General features: G+C 59.0%; 1 protein-coding gene across 3 annotated transcripts in view; it reads right to left on the reverse strand.

Annotated features, from left to right (window-relative positions):
* Positions 1-2,363: 2,363 nt before the first annotated feature.
* Positions 2,364-15,002, reverse strand: part of GRID2IP (Grid2 interacting protein) — a 33,889-nt gene continuing 21,250 nt past the window's right edge. For 2 of the 3 annotated variants that reach the window (XM_060033201.1, XM_060033199.1), the window contains 15 exons: positions 12,752-12,906; positions 11,603-11,758; positions 11,250-11,347; positions 10,953-11,070; positions 9,824-10,179; positions 8,993-9,409; positions 7,146-7,233; positions 6,279-6,356; positions 5,569-5,765; positions 5,089-5,244; positions 4,878-4,964; positions 3,891-4,020; positions 3,683-3,801; positions 2,671-2,835; positions 2,364-2,435 (listed from right to left, as the gene is read on the reverse strand). In XM_060033201.1, coding sequence (XP_059889184.1) covers positions 2,364-2,435; positions 2,671-2,835; positions 3,683-3,801; positions 3,891-4,020; positions 4,878-4,964; positions 5,089-5,244; positions 5,569-5,765; positions 6,279-6,356; positions 7,146-7,233; positions 8,993-9,409; positions 9,824-10,179; positions 10,953-11,070; positions 11,250-11,347; positions 11,603-11,758; positions 12,752-12,906 — 2,392 coding nt within the window. The remainder of the gene's footprint in view (positions 2,436-2,670; positions 2,836-3,682; positions 3,802-3,890; positions 4,021-4,877; positions 4,965-5,088; positions 5,245-5,568; positions 5,766-6,278; positions 6,357-7,145; positions 7,234-8,992; positions 9,410-9,823; positions 10,180-10,952; positions 11,071-11,249; positions 11,348-11,602; positions 11,759-12,751; positions 12,907-15,002) is intronic. The other variant, XM_060033200.1, reaches the window with a different exon arrangement.

Here is a 15,002-nt window from a genome sequence, read left to right on the forward strand (position 1 = left end):
GTACGTGGTACACTGATGGCAACGATGGCCCTGACTCTACCTGACCCTGAATCCACACCCTCTGCCATGTAGTTCTGCAGCATCTCTCATCAAGAGGGGAGCCTATTTCCCCTCTCCTAGAATCTGGGCTGGACTTGTCACTTGCTTTGACAATATACTGTGGCGGAAGGGATGGTGTGACAGTTCTGAGGTTAGGCTTCCAGGGGTCTTCTGTGTCTCTGCTTGTTCTCTTAGGCCCCTGACCTTACCACGTGAACTGCCCTGGCTATTTGGCTGGAGGATGAGAGACCACATGAAGCCATCTCAACTGTCCCAACCAAGGCCCCAGACATGGCAAGAGCCCTGCATGACTAGCAAAGCTGCCCAGCTGACCCACAGAAGACTATAGACACCCAGGTGAGTCCACTGAGCCCAGCTCGGATCAGAACTGCCCAGCAGGACCCATGGACTCAAGAGCAGTAGTGGCTGCTGTTCTAAGTCACTGAGTTTTGGGACAGTTTGTTACACAGCATTGTGTGGGAAATAGGTAACAGTTACAAGGCGTTATAGGGAGGAAACCCAGCTAGCAATTGGCTTGCCAACCTGAGTCCCCTGGCGCGGGGCTGGAGCTACCTGAAGAGGGTGTGTGTTTCTAATTTGCAGGAAAATGCCATACAGGACACCTGGGCCTGGAGGGTCATGCCTATTCATGGCCTGGTGGAGTCTACAGTCTCTACGGATCTCATACTAGGATTTTAATGGACCTTTTGACATGTTTCAGAGACGAAGGCTTTGGGAAGTTATGGAAATTATCCGGCCTGAGCTGCTGGGGAGAAATGCCCTCCACTAGCCAAATCTGGGTTCATTTCCCCCACCTGAATTACACAATTTGGTTTAGATATTTTTATATGGTGGCTGTGAGCGGGGAACAAAGGAAGAACATACATGGCCTCCACAAGGGGCCTGTGGGAGACCGGGTAGAACTGGATGGGTCTGGAATACTGTCCAGGGGCAATACCAGCTATTCAATCATAGTGGAGGGAAAAAAAAGCCAGAAGATGGTTTCTAAAGTCCATTTCAGACTTCTGTGGAAGAAAGTTAAGGGAAGAGGTAACAGGAAGCTGCCTGATCCAGGATTTGTCGATTGGAGAATGGAAAGGATGAAACAAAGAAAGGAAAGGACGCCCCCAGCATCCCTCTGCCCCCAGCGTCCAGGTAGCTCCCTCCTCTCTCCCCAGTCCTCACCAGGGGCTCCAGACACACATGTAAAACAGACTCTGAGATCCCAAATATGTCCCAGGGGGTGTTACTGCCTGTAAGCCTGCTCTGCTCACACGGCCTGCTCCAGGGAACATCATCATCGCCACCCACCCAGGCGAGAAACCTGGCAGCCGGCCACCAAGTCCTGCTCACCCGTCACCTGAGCATCTCTCTGCTCTCTCTGCCCTACCGCGACACCCCCCTCCCACTCCCAGACTCCCCACTTCCAAGGCACCACTTCTAAACTGGATTTCAGTTTGTCTGCTGGGTGAAAACTTCAATTCTGCAGTCTGATATAGTCTTCCTAATGCTTTCCTGTTTCTCTGCCCAGCTTCTCTCCTGCCTTCTCCAATCCAGCCTTTTCTCTTCTGCAGCCAGCTGAGGTTTCTTCTGGCTTCCAAGACCCAGGCTAGGTGCGCACCCACCCCCCTCCCCCAGGTCCCTGGACTTGGGGCTCTCCTTCCATCCTGCCTGCCTTCGTCCAAGCAGCCCAGGAGGCCCTGGGCTGGGTGAGAGACCTCCAGGCCTTATCGTGCGCACTGGTGTGGCATGTTCAAGGGCGTCTGCCTCCTTCTCCACAGTCTAAGGTCTGCGGGGTCCGTGCTCCGCGAGGGCGTCCCCTGGGCACACTCGGAGCAGGCTCAGGAGAGGTTCAGACGGCCTTCCTTGGGGCCGGGCACCCTCTGGCCAAGACGCCGCCCTAGTGCCGCGGCCATCTCGGAATCCACCGGCTGGTGGCAGCGGCCCCTCCCCGGGACCCCGAGGTCCTGAGGGCGTGCACAGCCAGCCCTTGCTGGAAGGCCCGGGAGCGGGGAGGGGGCGGGGGTGGGGCGGAGAAGGGGGAGTGGACAAGGCGCGGGAAGCCGGCGGGACCTGGCGGCGGGTGGTTCACGCGTCCCGGGGAGTCGGCGTGCCGGCTCCGTCCCCGCGCTCCCAACCCTCGGAGCCCCGGGATCGGCCCCAAGAAGGGGTCTCCGCACCTTCGAGGGCGGCCGGAGCTCGACGGCTGAGCTAGCTGGAGATGCGCACGTGGCTGGGCCCCACTCCCGCACCCGGGACGCTCCGAGCCACGCGGGCGGCGTCCGCTCCGCGCTCGGGCCGCCGAGGACGCGAGGCCGCCGCCGTCACCAGGAGAGGGGCGAAATCATCCCAGAGCTGCGTGTGCCCTCCCCAGCCTGCAGGTCGCCGAGCGCTCGCTGGGGAGGGAGGAGCACGTGGGGACGGGGGTTGGTCAGTGGTCCCGGGACCGCCCCCTCCCTGCGTCGTCTCCCCCCACCCCCTCCCTCGCCGGGGCAGAGACCTACTGGCTCCGCCCCACTGGGGGAGCGTGTCACTCACTAGGGGCCCTTTCCCACCCCGGGCTTCACAGAGGAACCCCCTCGTTGGACCTATGGCCCTGCTCTCTCCTCAGGGCCTCCCACCGTGGCTCACCTCGAACTTGCTCATGAACTCCGCAAAGATGCCGAAAAAGGCCTCGGAAGTGGTGGCTTTGGAATCCTCGCCGAAGAAAGCCAGCGCCTTGCCCAGCTGCTCCATGGCCTCCCGCTGCAGCCCGTCCAGCGCCCGCAGCACCGGCTGGGCTGTCTCCAGGAAGGACTGATAGGCCTCTGTTAAGGAAACTGCCCCAGGTCCCTGGGGCAGGTCCCCGGGCAGTGACCCAAACAGCGACCACTCCAGTCTACCCCAGGCCCTTTGCTCACCTGGGCACCATGCCCTGGTCAGAGGCTCCAGTCCCTTTGCCCACTGCCCCCCAAGCTCGTCCTGACACCTGCCACGTCCAGTCCAGCCTTAGGCCTTTCACTTGCTCCTCTCTCTGTGGGGCAGCTCTCTCTTCCCTCCTGGCTCTGCTCAGATGCTACCACCTCTCTTCCCCAACCATCCACTTAGAGTGGCCCCCTCTCTCTGTCTCTCTCTCTTTCTATAGCATTTGTCACTGTCTGTGCTCAGTCGGAATATTCCCCTCTCCTGACTGCCTTTGGCTGGCCAGGCCTGCCAAGTCTGACAAGCCTCTCCCTGTATCTTGTGACTTAAGCCTGGACTCTGCCACCCCTGAGGACAGAGGGGGCGATGCAGCCAATCAGAAGAGCTCCTTGGGCTTCCCTGGTGGCGCAGTGGTTGAGAGTCCGCCTGCCAATGCAGGGCACGCGGGTTCGGGCCCCGGTCCGGCAAGATCCCACGTGCCGCAGAGCGGCTGGGCCCGTGGGCCATGGCCGCTGAGCCTGCGCGTCCGGGGCCTGTGCTCCGCGACGGGAGAGGCCACAACAGGGAGAGGCCCGCGTACCGCAAAAAAAAAAAAAAAAAAAGAGCTCCTTCTCAGACCCCCTTCCAGAGCCCCTGGACCCAGAGCAGCCTCTGCCCAGAATCTCTGCAGGCCACTGGAGCTACAGCCAGCTCTACCTGGCCCCCCCCGCCTAGGGTCCACTGCGGCACTGGGACAGGATACCGCCATGACCACGGCAAACTTGTCCTCGCTGGTGGGGGACATGCTCTGGCAGGCGGCCTGTATCTCACTGATGGTGCCGTGGAGGTCAGCCAGGTCACTGGTCAGGGCCCGTTGGTTCACTGTAGGGTAGGCAACAGAGCCTCGTGGGGCTGCCCTCTCAGCCCAGGACAGCGGTGCCTCTGCCTCCCTACCCATCCCCCCAGCCTACCTTTGGCAGCCAGGGGCACGGTGGGCAGGTCCTGAGCAAAGCCCAGGAGTTCGGGGAAGTGCTGGCTCAGCGATTTGGCAAGGATATGCAGGAAGGTGGACTTCCCATCCACCGTCTTGGTGGAGTTCAGCTGCAAGTGACCCCAACATATATCTTCCTCAAGGACCCCATCAGATTCCTGACCACACGGGCTCAAGTGCTCTCCTCCCTGCTTCCCCGGGGCTGTGGCGTCAGTTCCTGGCCCCCCACACTCTCCAACTCCAAAGCTCATAAGCTGATGGCTAGTAATACTTAACTCTGAAGCTGTCATCTGCTGGGATGCCACAGGCCTGTTTCCTGGCCCAGATCTTTGAGACCCCCAGGAACCAGGCCCCAGCCCCCAGCTAGGGAAGGACCCTAGGTTTTTCTGTCCTTGTGAGTTTGCCCTTGTCAAAAGATAGAGCCCAAGATTCTCTAACCCCAGGGAAAGCGGGGAGCATCACTTACAGTTCTTCCCTTTTGTGGTTTTCTGAAACCATCTGTGGCCCATCTGAGCCTCAGACACCCTAAACCATTCATATCTATAAAGGGGGTTTTTCTTTCTCTTTTTGAAAACAACCAAAGGCGTCATGGGGAAAAGTCCCAGAAACACAGGAGAAAGGCTGGATATTTGAGCTGTCCCTTCTCTGATCCTAGATCTTTCTGGGGTAGGACTGGCCTGATGGTGGTGGTGGTGTTGAGGGCACAGAATCCACCAGGTGGGACTCGCCCCTTCCTCCTGGAGCCTTCCCTCCCTGCCCTTCTCTTCTCCCACCACTCCATTTTTCCAGATCTTGAGGATTGGCTTGGAGACACCACCTTGTCCCCCCAACCCCTCAACCCCCGAACTTTGCTTCTGTTACATCCTGGCCTGCGGGCAGCCAGCTCTTCCTCCGGGGGGGATGGGGGTGGGGAAGGGCCTCAATGGTAGAGCAAACAAATCAGTGACTGTCTGACAGGCCCCCTCACCTCCGTCAGGAAGTTGATCTTGAAGCCCGTGGTCTTGTTGGTTTGGGGCTGTCCATCGTTGAGATAGTTGCCCATAGCCAACACAAACTGTGGAGAGAAAGGTGGGCAGGTCCTGCCCCACGCCCTGGCCCCTCTCTGGATGAACCTCCAGGCTGGAAGCCCCAGGGGACAGAGGGGCAGGTAGAGTGATCTGAGAAGGGGCGGTTCTGACCTCCAGGATCTTGGCGAGCTTCCGGCTGTTCTTGAGCTCGAGGGATGCCTGGCGCAAGCACTCCAGGCTGCCCCGGATCTCTTCTGTCTTCTCCTGTAGGGTGGCCTGGAAGTGGAGGCTACGCAGGCGGGTCTTGTACTCGGGAACCGACAGCATCTGACGGGAAGGCAGGGCCAGGATTCATCCATCCCGCCGGGAGACCCGCTGCCCCGGGGCAGCCGGGCGTGGGGGTCAGCGGGCTGCCCGGTATTCCCTTAGGAAAACAAGCACAACCTCTAGGGGGCACCCTCATCCCATCTACCTTGGACCCTGAGTGAGAACTGGCTGTTACAGGTGTAAAACCGGGACTCAGGCGTGAACGCGGTGGCGGGAGGGGAGCGAGACCCACGCACAAAGGCACAAAGCGAAAGCCGCGACAGAGGAGGCCGAGGCCGCTGGGCAGCCGCCCCTGATCCCGGGCGGGGGTCACGGCCGCAGCACCTGCAGGACGAACTGGTCGGGCTCGCTGAGGCGGCCGGGCGCCTCGCGGAAGGCCTGGTAGCGCTGCTCCTCGTCGGCGTCTGGCGCGAAGAGCAGCAGTTGCGCCAGGTGCGCGGGCTCCAGGCGCCGGGGCTCCATGCTCATTAGCACCTGCCGCAGCTCGGCCGGGCTCAGCTTCAGGTGCGCCAGCAGGATGGCTGCGGGCGGGGCCGCGAGGGTGAGCCGGGGCAGGGCCCGGGCGGGGAGTGGGCGGGGCTTCAAGATCCACCCTGGCTCCTGGGTGTGTTGGGGGACGGGGGGCCAGGAACCGGGGCGGAGCAGGAGCCTGCCCAGGGGCGGGGAGGGTCCTTCCCGCGACCTATTGAGGGGCGAGGGCGGGGTTCTCAAAGAGACAGAGTCGGGGCCAGGGAACTAGGGAGGGTCCTGAGACGGGAAGAGTAGGGTATGCGGTTGGAGGCGGGGCCGGAACTGGGGAGCCGATTACAGGATGAGGGCGGGGCCGATGGGGGTGGAGCCAAGGCCAGCACCTGCGCCCGGTGGGATCGGGCTGGCCGTGGGACCTGGGAGAGGGTCTTCACCGCGCGGGAGGCAGGTGTTGGGGCCCCCACGGCCTAATCTCGATCATCCACCGGAGTGGATCAAAGGCTCGGTGGCCCGGTGGGGGGTCGCGTCGTGCCCCCCACAACCACCCGGCACCCCCAGCCCCTCACAGGTGTTGTAGGCCTTCTTGTGGGACAGGATCTCCACCACCTCCTTCTTCCTGAAGGGCTCAGGCCCGGGCACCGGCTCTGGAAGGGAAACTGATGGTTTAATGAGGGGACGCCAGGCTAAGGCTGCTGTGCGAGGGCCCAGGAGGGGTGTGGCCACACCCCACAGCCCAGACGGCCCCGACCATGGACTTGACTGAATCAGCTCCACGTGTCCACACTCCCCTCACTCATGGACTCTGGGGTCCAGTCTAACACAGTGTGCGTGATGTGGCGTGTGTCCGCTCCCCGCCCCCCATCCTCTCTCCCCTGGGCCCTTGGGACTGAGCTGGTCCCATAAGGAGAACCAATCACCTCTCGACCTTGCAGATGCTTCCTGGACGGACAACGGCCTTTCTCTTCAATCCCGGGACCACTTTCCACACACAGTATCCCTGGCTGCCTGGAGCCCCACCCAACAACTACAGGGAGATACCCTGAGAGGGGTAATGGGAGAGACTTGGAAGGGATATCTGTCTACCTTATTGTGGCTGTGTGACTTGGAGCAAATTACCTAGCCCCTTTGTGCTTCCTCATCAGGAGGATGGGGGGATCACAGTCCCTACCCCACAGAATTGTCACAGGATTAATTTAGAAACAAGGGTGTCTGACATTTGGTAAGCATGCAACACATGTCAGCTCTTATTATCTCCATTTTGAGGTAGGAAACCTGAGGCTCTGAGAAGTTCAATAACTCAGGGACACAGTAAATAAATGGCGGTCCGTGCAGACCTTGGGGACTCTAAGCCCTGGGACGCCACAGAAGGTAGTGGGTGGGCTGCCACAGAGGACCTGGTATCTGGGTTCCCCTAGGGCCCTCAGGCCACTCACTAGCAGGTTTCTGGGTGCCAAAGTGGAGCTCCAGGTCGAGGTACTTCACCATGTCGCTCAGCTTATCATAGTCAGAGTCCTCCCCAAGCTGCGAGGGAGGGGGAGGTTCAGAGCGAGGAAGAACTGCCGCCCTCCACCGCCCCCACCCTCTAAGGGCTGCCTTGTGAGCTCCAGGAGGGAGAGCCTTCATCAAGCCCTGGGATAAACCCGGCGGCAGGAGGAGGCTGCAGGAGAAGCTAAATCATCCAAGTTATCAGGCGGTGAGCCCGCCCCTCCTGTGGTCAACAACACTCACACCTGCAGCACTCTCCACGCAGAAGCCAGCAAGTTGCGCTGGAGCAGGGGGTAGAGGGGCTCTAAAGAGGCTGGAGCCGACCAAGGAGGCTTAAGGGGTCTGGGTCTGTTTTGAGTGAGTTCACCAGAGCTGCTCTGGGTTCCCGATTCTGGGGAAACTAAAGCAGGGAAATGCCAGGAGCTAGGAACTGGACAGGTGGTTTTAACAAATGACCTGGGTGAGAGGTGACAGTCTAGAAGGGCCATGGCTGCAGGCCAGGGACACCTGGCATGGATTTGGACTTGGCCATGTGCATGACCTCTGTCCCTGTGTCCACCTTCAGAATCCAGTGGAAAGACCACTCTTCAGAGCAAGGCTTCAAGGACCATCTGAGGCTGGTAGGAGTGAGGTCTCCAGGGGACCCAGTAGGTCCCAGTTTGTGACTTTGTCCTGCCGAGCATCCTTATCAGCAACATGGAAAGCTTCCCTTGGAGGTGTGGGCTGAGGCCAACTTGGCTGGGAAGGCAGGAGACAGAACTGGGACCCAGGAAGCGGCAATGGGAAAAAATGACAAGCATGCCCCAGCGGAGGGTGGCTGCATGTAAGGACATGCTGTTGGTCCCAAGAAGAGGAAGGGACTAGGCTTGAGGATGACGGAGGGAATGAGCACTGCGATGGGGCAGCCCCAGAAGCTGGAGGGTTCCCAGGTCATGTTCAAAGGAGTATGATGTCCAGGTCAAAGGAGATGAGAGTACTGTTTTCTCCTCTGAACTGGTGAAGCCCCATTAGGAGTTCCATTTGGGACCTGACCTGTGACAGACTATGGGGCTAGAAACCACATTCTAGGGGAATGACCTAAAGAACAGGGATGGGGTGAACCTTGCTCATGGGACAGGCTGGTTGGTCTGTGGATAAGGAAATACACTTGCTCTGCCTGATTTCAAAGGGCAGGACATGGGAATCTTGGTGAGACAAAATTTCAGAGCAATACAAGGATGGATGGTGAAAACTGTCCAGTGAGGAAAGGGATGCCTTGACGGGTAGTGAGCTCCCCATCACTAAAGGGGTTCAAGTATATATTGGCAGTGTTGTTTGGGAGGAAGTTCAAGCATCAGAGTGAAAGGGTGGAGGCTGGTGTGCAGGGGTTCGGAACAGCTGCCCTTTTAAGAATCCTTCAGTCTTGGCTCCTGTGAATAAACTACTAATGGTAGACTGGCGGACAGTTCGGAGGTCTGTGACTCTCTAACCAGATGTCCTTCTCTTGGCTCTAAGAGCCTAAGGGAACTGTCCAAATCTCAAGTGATAGGTTTCAAGGGTGAGTGTCGTGCTGTTTCTGGATGTCCCCAGTGTGTCATTGGCTTAGGGACACAGATTGAGCTTCGGTGCCTGTGTCAGCCACCAAGGGTGGGCGTGTTCATGGGCTGGGCCTTCATTCATCCTCTGCTCAGCATGGGGACGACCAGAGGATGTTCAGCTGACGCTGGAAGAGGCCTGGAGAAGGGTCTTGCCTTCACTGCTGCTGCCCAGACCACCTCCCCCGGCGCAGAGCACTCCTGGCCCCCGGGTCACCTACCTGTCCCCAGATGGTGCCTTCCGAGTTCTCCACCTGCTCCCACCGCAGGCGCTTGACGCTCATGTGGCTGGTCTCACTGCGGCGGTGGCCCAGGCCCCGGGACAGCATGGGGGGCGCACAGGGGACAGGTGGGGGCAGGGGTGGCGGGGGTGGTGGAGGGACTGGGTGGCTGAGTTGGGTGAGGGGCTTGGCCAGCGTCGGAGCGGGGCCCCAGGGGCCATCAGGGGTGCGGGAGCTGGGCTTGGGGTCATGGAAGGGCAGGGGTGGCGGTGGCGGGGGGCTGAGTGGGGGCGGGGGGATGTGGTCGGAGATGGAGGAGTAGGTCAGGGAGCTGCCCTCCTCACTGCTGCTGATGCACTCGCTGGCACTGCTCCTCTCATTGGTGACGAAGCTGCCCTGGTCGTCGTGGAAGCTCATCTGGGGGGACAGAGCAAGGCAAGGGGAGGGTCAGGCTGGGCCCAGGGAGACTGGAGCCTGGGCCAAGGTGAGGGAGAGTGGAGTAGTCTGGGGCAGGGGGTGGCATGGCCCGGGGATGGGACAGGAGAGGCTGGGGGCTTAGCCTGAGGCTGTGGTGGGACAGCCCGACAGAGTGTAGGGAACCTGAGACAGGGCATATGGGGTGGCCTTGGACAAACAGGGTCCTAGCTTGAGCCCAGGGTGGGATAGCTCCAGCCAGGGAGCGGGGTGTCCTGGGACAGATTCTAGGATGGACTGGGGCAGGGAGAGGGGGAGCCTGGGGCACATCCCCAGGGCAGCAGGCCTCCTGCAGGAGCCTGTGGACACTGTCCCCATATAGGCCCCCGTACCCTGCACGTCTGCCCGCGTGCTCACCTCTTCGTAGTCATTCTCAGGGCTCAGGAAATCATCCACGATGGTGACCCGGGGCCCCAGCTGCTCACTCAGCGCATCCAAGAAGCGGTCAGTATCCCGGCTTGGCACAGGGTGGGCAAAGGTGAACAGCTTCCTGCGGCTGGGCGGGCGGCCGGGGTCCGGGCTGGGGGTGCTGCTGGAGCGGAGGGGCCCGGGGCCCAGCTGTGGGGAGGGCGCCCTGCTACTGTCCAAGCTGGCGTAGGGGTGGGACTCGCAGCTGCTGGGGGAGGCCAGGCCCTCTGAGCACAGCGGGTAGTAGCAGGGGGAGGGCAGGAGCCGCTCGCTGGTCCACGAGACGCTGGACAGGGTCCTGGGTCCTAGGGTGGGGGATGGAACGTGAGGACCCCTCTTGGGTCAGTACCTGGGTTCCAGGTGCGGGCTGGAGGGGAGGGGCCCCAGGGCAGGTTGGCTCTGTGTCCCTGGACACCTTCCTTTCCTCCCCTGGACACAGTGCAGGAAGACCCTGGATGGCGTTGCGTCCCCAGGCTTCCCTTAGGGTGATCAAAGGCCGGAGTGGGCAGGGGGAGTACTGCTTGGCCCCAGGACAGGCAGACCCCAGCTCATCTTGCACAGGATCCCACGGTCCCACCTGGAACCCACTGAACACAAGTCAAGGGTGAGGGGGTCTCCAGACCAAAGGTCATGGGGCACCTCCCGCACCCAGCAAGCCCTTGGCTCACAGAAACATCACCCAGGGGTCCTGCCTTCTGAACTGCCGAGAAACCATCATGTGTGTCTGTGAACAACCATCTTCCCAGCCGTGCCACTCACAGAGCAAAATGCATGCACTTCCTAGTCTATCGGACAGTCACATGTGAACCTGGGGACTCCTGTGGGGGCGGCCCTCTGCTTTTCTAGATCCATAGCAGAGGTGAGGATCAGAGGGGACATGGGAGGGGCCAGGACAACCCGGACCTTGATGGCCCCTAGCTATGGGGGTTGCCAGGGCTCCCCAGCATTCAGTCCCATAGCCACGGAGCGAAGAGGGAGGTCCAGGGATATGCCTGGAGGTGGTGGTCACACCCAGCCAGCCAGCCGGGAGGCCGGAGGCCAGAGCTGCCCTCGGGAGCCGGGGCTGGCGAGGCCCTACCTTCCGTGCCTGCCATGCTGGGCACTGGTGGGGAGGCACGGGATCTGGAGGTGGTCCCCATCTTCCCTTTGAAGCTGCTGCTCAACCGGGACTCAAGCTCTGCGTAGACAGCCGACATCTTTGGGGAGAGGAGGTGGGGATGGGTCCAGCCTGCCCTTACCTCCCCCACGTGGCCCTCACATGGCCTCAGAGGCCAGGCCTGGGTGGCCTGGGAGGCCAGGGTCTGCCCCAGCTCCCTGGGCCACCCATTCCCAGCTCCCCACTGACACCAAAAGCAGGGCAGAGAGAAGGTCTCACCATCTTGGGGTTGGGGGTCTCGGGGAGGGATGTACCATCGCCCGCCTGGCGCTCGCCTGGGATCAGAGGACGAGGCATCTCCGCGCAGTCGCTGGGCCCTGCCGGGGAATCAGGAGGGTCAAGTCCACAACACGGGGCTCTAGTGACCACCCCTGAGCTCTAAGACTCAGGCCCCAGCCCAGACCCAGCGAGGGCCTCTGGAGAAAGAACCGCCAAGCCCTGTGGGCCCAGAGGGGCCACTGCTCAGCCCATTCCCAGGGATGTCTCATCTCGCCAAGCCCATTTTGCATGTGGGAAAACCGAGCCCTGTCGCGCCCTCTCACCCACTCCAGCCTTTTGGTCCGGGGCCTCACCACAGCTGAGGCTGGCCTCCAGGCCCTGGGACCGGAGGCTGCGGCGGCACATGGAGGACGCCCTCAGGGAGCTCCGTGGTTGGGGCTCGGGCTCTGGCTCCGGCTCCAGCTCCGGCTCCGGCTCGGGTTCCAGGTCCAGTGTGGGCTCTGGCTCTGCTGTGGGACCAAAGGGGAGACAGGCCCCTTGTCCTCTCAGCCCGACAAGGAGCCTCCAAACACAGGGAGGGTGAGGGCACCCACCTGTGAGCCTGGGCCTGCTCGGCTCTAGGACAGCTGGGAACCCTAGGGTGAGAGGCGGGGCGCTGGGGTGCCAGCCTGAGGACAGACGCTGGGCAGAGGTGGCCACAACCCACCCTCAGGGCCCCTTCTCGTGCCGAGAGCCTAGGACCCCCTGATTCCCAGGTCTCAACACGCAGGCGCTGCTGCCCCTAGGGGCCTGCAAAGTGAAATGGAAGGTTCCAGGTCAGGGCAGATGTGTGGGACATCTGCTGCCCAGCCTGCACCTGAGCTCAAACCCTCAACCCCCCAACAAACTCTGGGTCCCCAGGACTAGGGTTGCTGGGCGCACAAGGGCCAGCACAGAGGAGACGGGCAGGCGAACGGCAGGTGCCCAGGGTTTAGCCCACTTTCGATGCTCACAGCCGAGTGATGAAGCGCGTGCGTGGTGTGGGCACGGGGGCACCCAGTGACGGGGCAGCAGCGGGGAGCTGAGGCTGCACGGGGCCCCGTAGGCCCTCGTGTGAGTCTGTGGGCTCCAGAGCCCACTAGGCGGGTGTGACCTGGCTGTGCGCTCACAATCCAGGTCTGTAAACAGTGTCCACGTGAACTTCTTGATCTGTGCCACACTTCCCAGGGTGCAAAGCACAGCCACTGTGGTCACCCTCATTTTGTGGGTGAGAAACCTGAGACCCTGGGCATTCGGTGGGGTGTCTGAAGTCTAAGGTTATGCTGCCTTAAGGGTCAAGTTGGCAAAGCACATCCGTGGGGCAAAGCGTGGGACCAGCCCCGGTGTGCTGGGTGTGCATCTCCAGGACAAGTGGGTGCATCTGTGTGTGGGAGGAGCCCGGGTTGGCTGTAATACCTCACAGGTGAGAACAGCAGGTGTCTGGCCTTTACCTGGCGGGCTGGGCAGGGGGAGGGGCTGCTTACCTGTCATGGCCGTGTAGCCCAGGAAGCATGCGATTTTCTCCTGGCAGAGTTCCTGCTCCTCGTAAGTCAGCAGCTGGTAGATGAACTGCCAGAGGACCTGCTTGGCGGGCGTGTCCAGCACCGGGTAGACATCAACGATCAGGGTGTCGATGTTCCTGGGGGTGGCGTGCAGGAGCAAGGGGTTCATGACTCAGGGGCTCAAGAGAGGGGGCAGGGTGGTGGACAGGGGGGCACTTCCGGGCCACAGAATTCAGCCTCATGCCCTTCCCTTCCTCCCCAAGACAGAGAAGTGGGCAGGAAGGTAGGCCCTGCGGACAGGCTGCCCAGATTCAAATCCCAGCTCTGCCACTTACCAGCCAAGTGACCTTTCTTGCTACTAATTTCTTTGTCTCAGTTTCCTCCTCTGTAAAATGGGAGATAAAAATAGCATCTACTGGGGAGTTCCCTGGTGGCCTAATGGTTAGGATTCTGGACTCACTGCTGTGGCCTGAGTTCAGTCCCTGGTCGGGGAATGGAGATCCCACAAGTTGTGCTGCATGGCCAAAAAAAAAAAAAAAAAATGAAAGCATCTACCACACAGAGCTGTTGTGAAGATTAAAACGTATAGAAAGTATTAGGAAAGCTGACTCACTATATCAGGGACTGGCAAACGATGGCCCAAGGCCCAAAATTTGGCCTGCCACCTGTTTTTGTAAAGCAAGTTTTATCGGAACATGGTTTATATAAGCCTATGGTTTATATTTTGTCTATGGCTGTTCTCAAGTTACAACAGAAGAGATGAATGGTTTCAATGGAGACTATATGGCCTGCAAAGCCTAAAATATTTGCTATCTGGACCTTTCTAGAAATAGTTTGCTGATCGCTGCATTGTATGGAAAAAATAAAACTGATCCTCATGTAACACCACACATAAAGGTGAACTCCAGGTGGATAAAAGACCAAAGTGTGGAAGGTATAATTATAAAATTAATAGAAGATAATGCAGGAGATATCTTTTGACCAAGGGGCAGGAAAGGACTTCTTAAACAAAAATTCAAAAGCCAAAGCCATAGGCCCCAAATGTATTGAATGTGATGATACAAAATCAAGAATACTTGTTCAAAGAAGCACAACTTGGAGCTGTTAATATTAGATATAATGGGGCTTCCCTGGTGGCGCAGTGGTTGAGAGTCCGCCTGCCGATGCAGGGGACACGGGTTCGTGCCCTGGTCCGGGAAGATCCCACATGCCGCGGAGCGGCTGGGCCCGTGAGCCATGGCCGCTGGGCCTGTGTGTCCGGAGCCTGTGCTCCACAACAGGAGAGGCCACAACAGTGAGAGGCCCACGTACCGCAAACACACACACACACACACACACACACAAAATATTAGATATAATGGAAGTAACAATAGAGTAACAAATGGGAGAATATATTTACAATGTCTAAAATCAACAAGGAATTGGAATCTAAGACTCACAGAGAGGAACTTCCCTGGTGGCTCAGTGGTTAAGAATCCGCCTGCCAATGCAAGGGACACGGGTTCGAGCCCTGGTCCAGGAAGATCCCATATGCCGCGGAGCAACTAAGCCCGTGCGCCACAACTACTGAGCCTGCGCTCTAAAGCCCGTGAGCCACAACTACAGAAGCCCACCTGCCTAGAGCCCGTGCTCCGCAACAAGAGAAGCCACTGCCATGAGAAGCCTGCGCACCGCAATGAAGAGTGGCCCCCGCTCGCCACAACTAGAGAAAGCCCATGTGCAGCAACGAAGACCCAATGCAGCCAAAAATAAATAAGTAAAATAAGTAAATTTATAAAAAAATAAATAAAACATAAAACAAACAGGGAACTCTGGCAAATTTAAGTTTTGCCGTTTGGAACTTTCTGGAATTTTTTCCAAATATATTTGTTCAGTGGTTGGTTGAATCTATGGATGCAGAACCCATGGATGTAAGGACCGACTGGGGGTGTTAGAACTTGGATGAATGTTGAAAACATGCTAAATGAAAGAAGCCAGACATGAAAGTCCACATATTGTATGATTCCATCATATGAAATATCCAGAACAGGGAAGTCTACAGAGACAGAAAGTAGATTAGTGGTTATTTAAGGTGAAGCAGGAGCGGCAGGGGGCGAGAGCAATAGTGAAAGGGTTGGGCTTTCCTTTTGATGAAAGTGTTCTAAGATTGAGTATGATGATGGTTACACATATTTGTGAATATACTAAGAACCAGTGCATTGTACATTCAAATGGGTGAATTGCATGATATGTG

Source organism: Delphinus delphis, chromosome 15 (assembly GCF_949987515.2).
Source record: "Delphinus delphis chromosome 15, mDelDel1.2, whole genome shotgun sequence".
NCBI classification, from domain to species: Eukaryota; Metazoa; Chordata; class Mammalia; order Artiodactyla; family Delphinidae; genus Delphinus; species Delphinus delphis.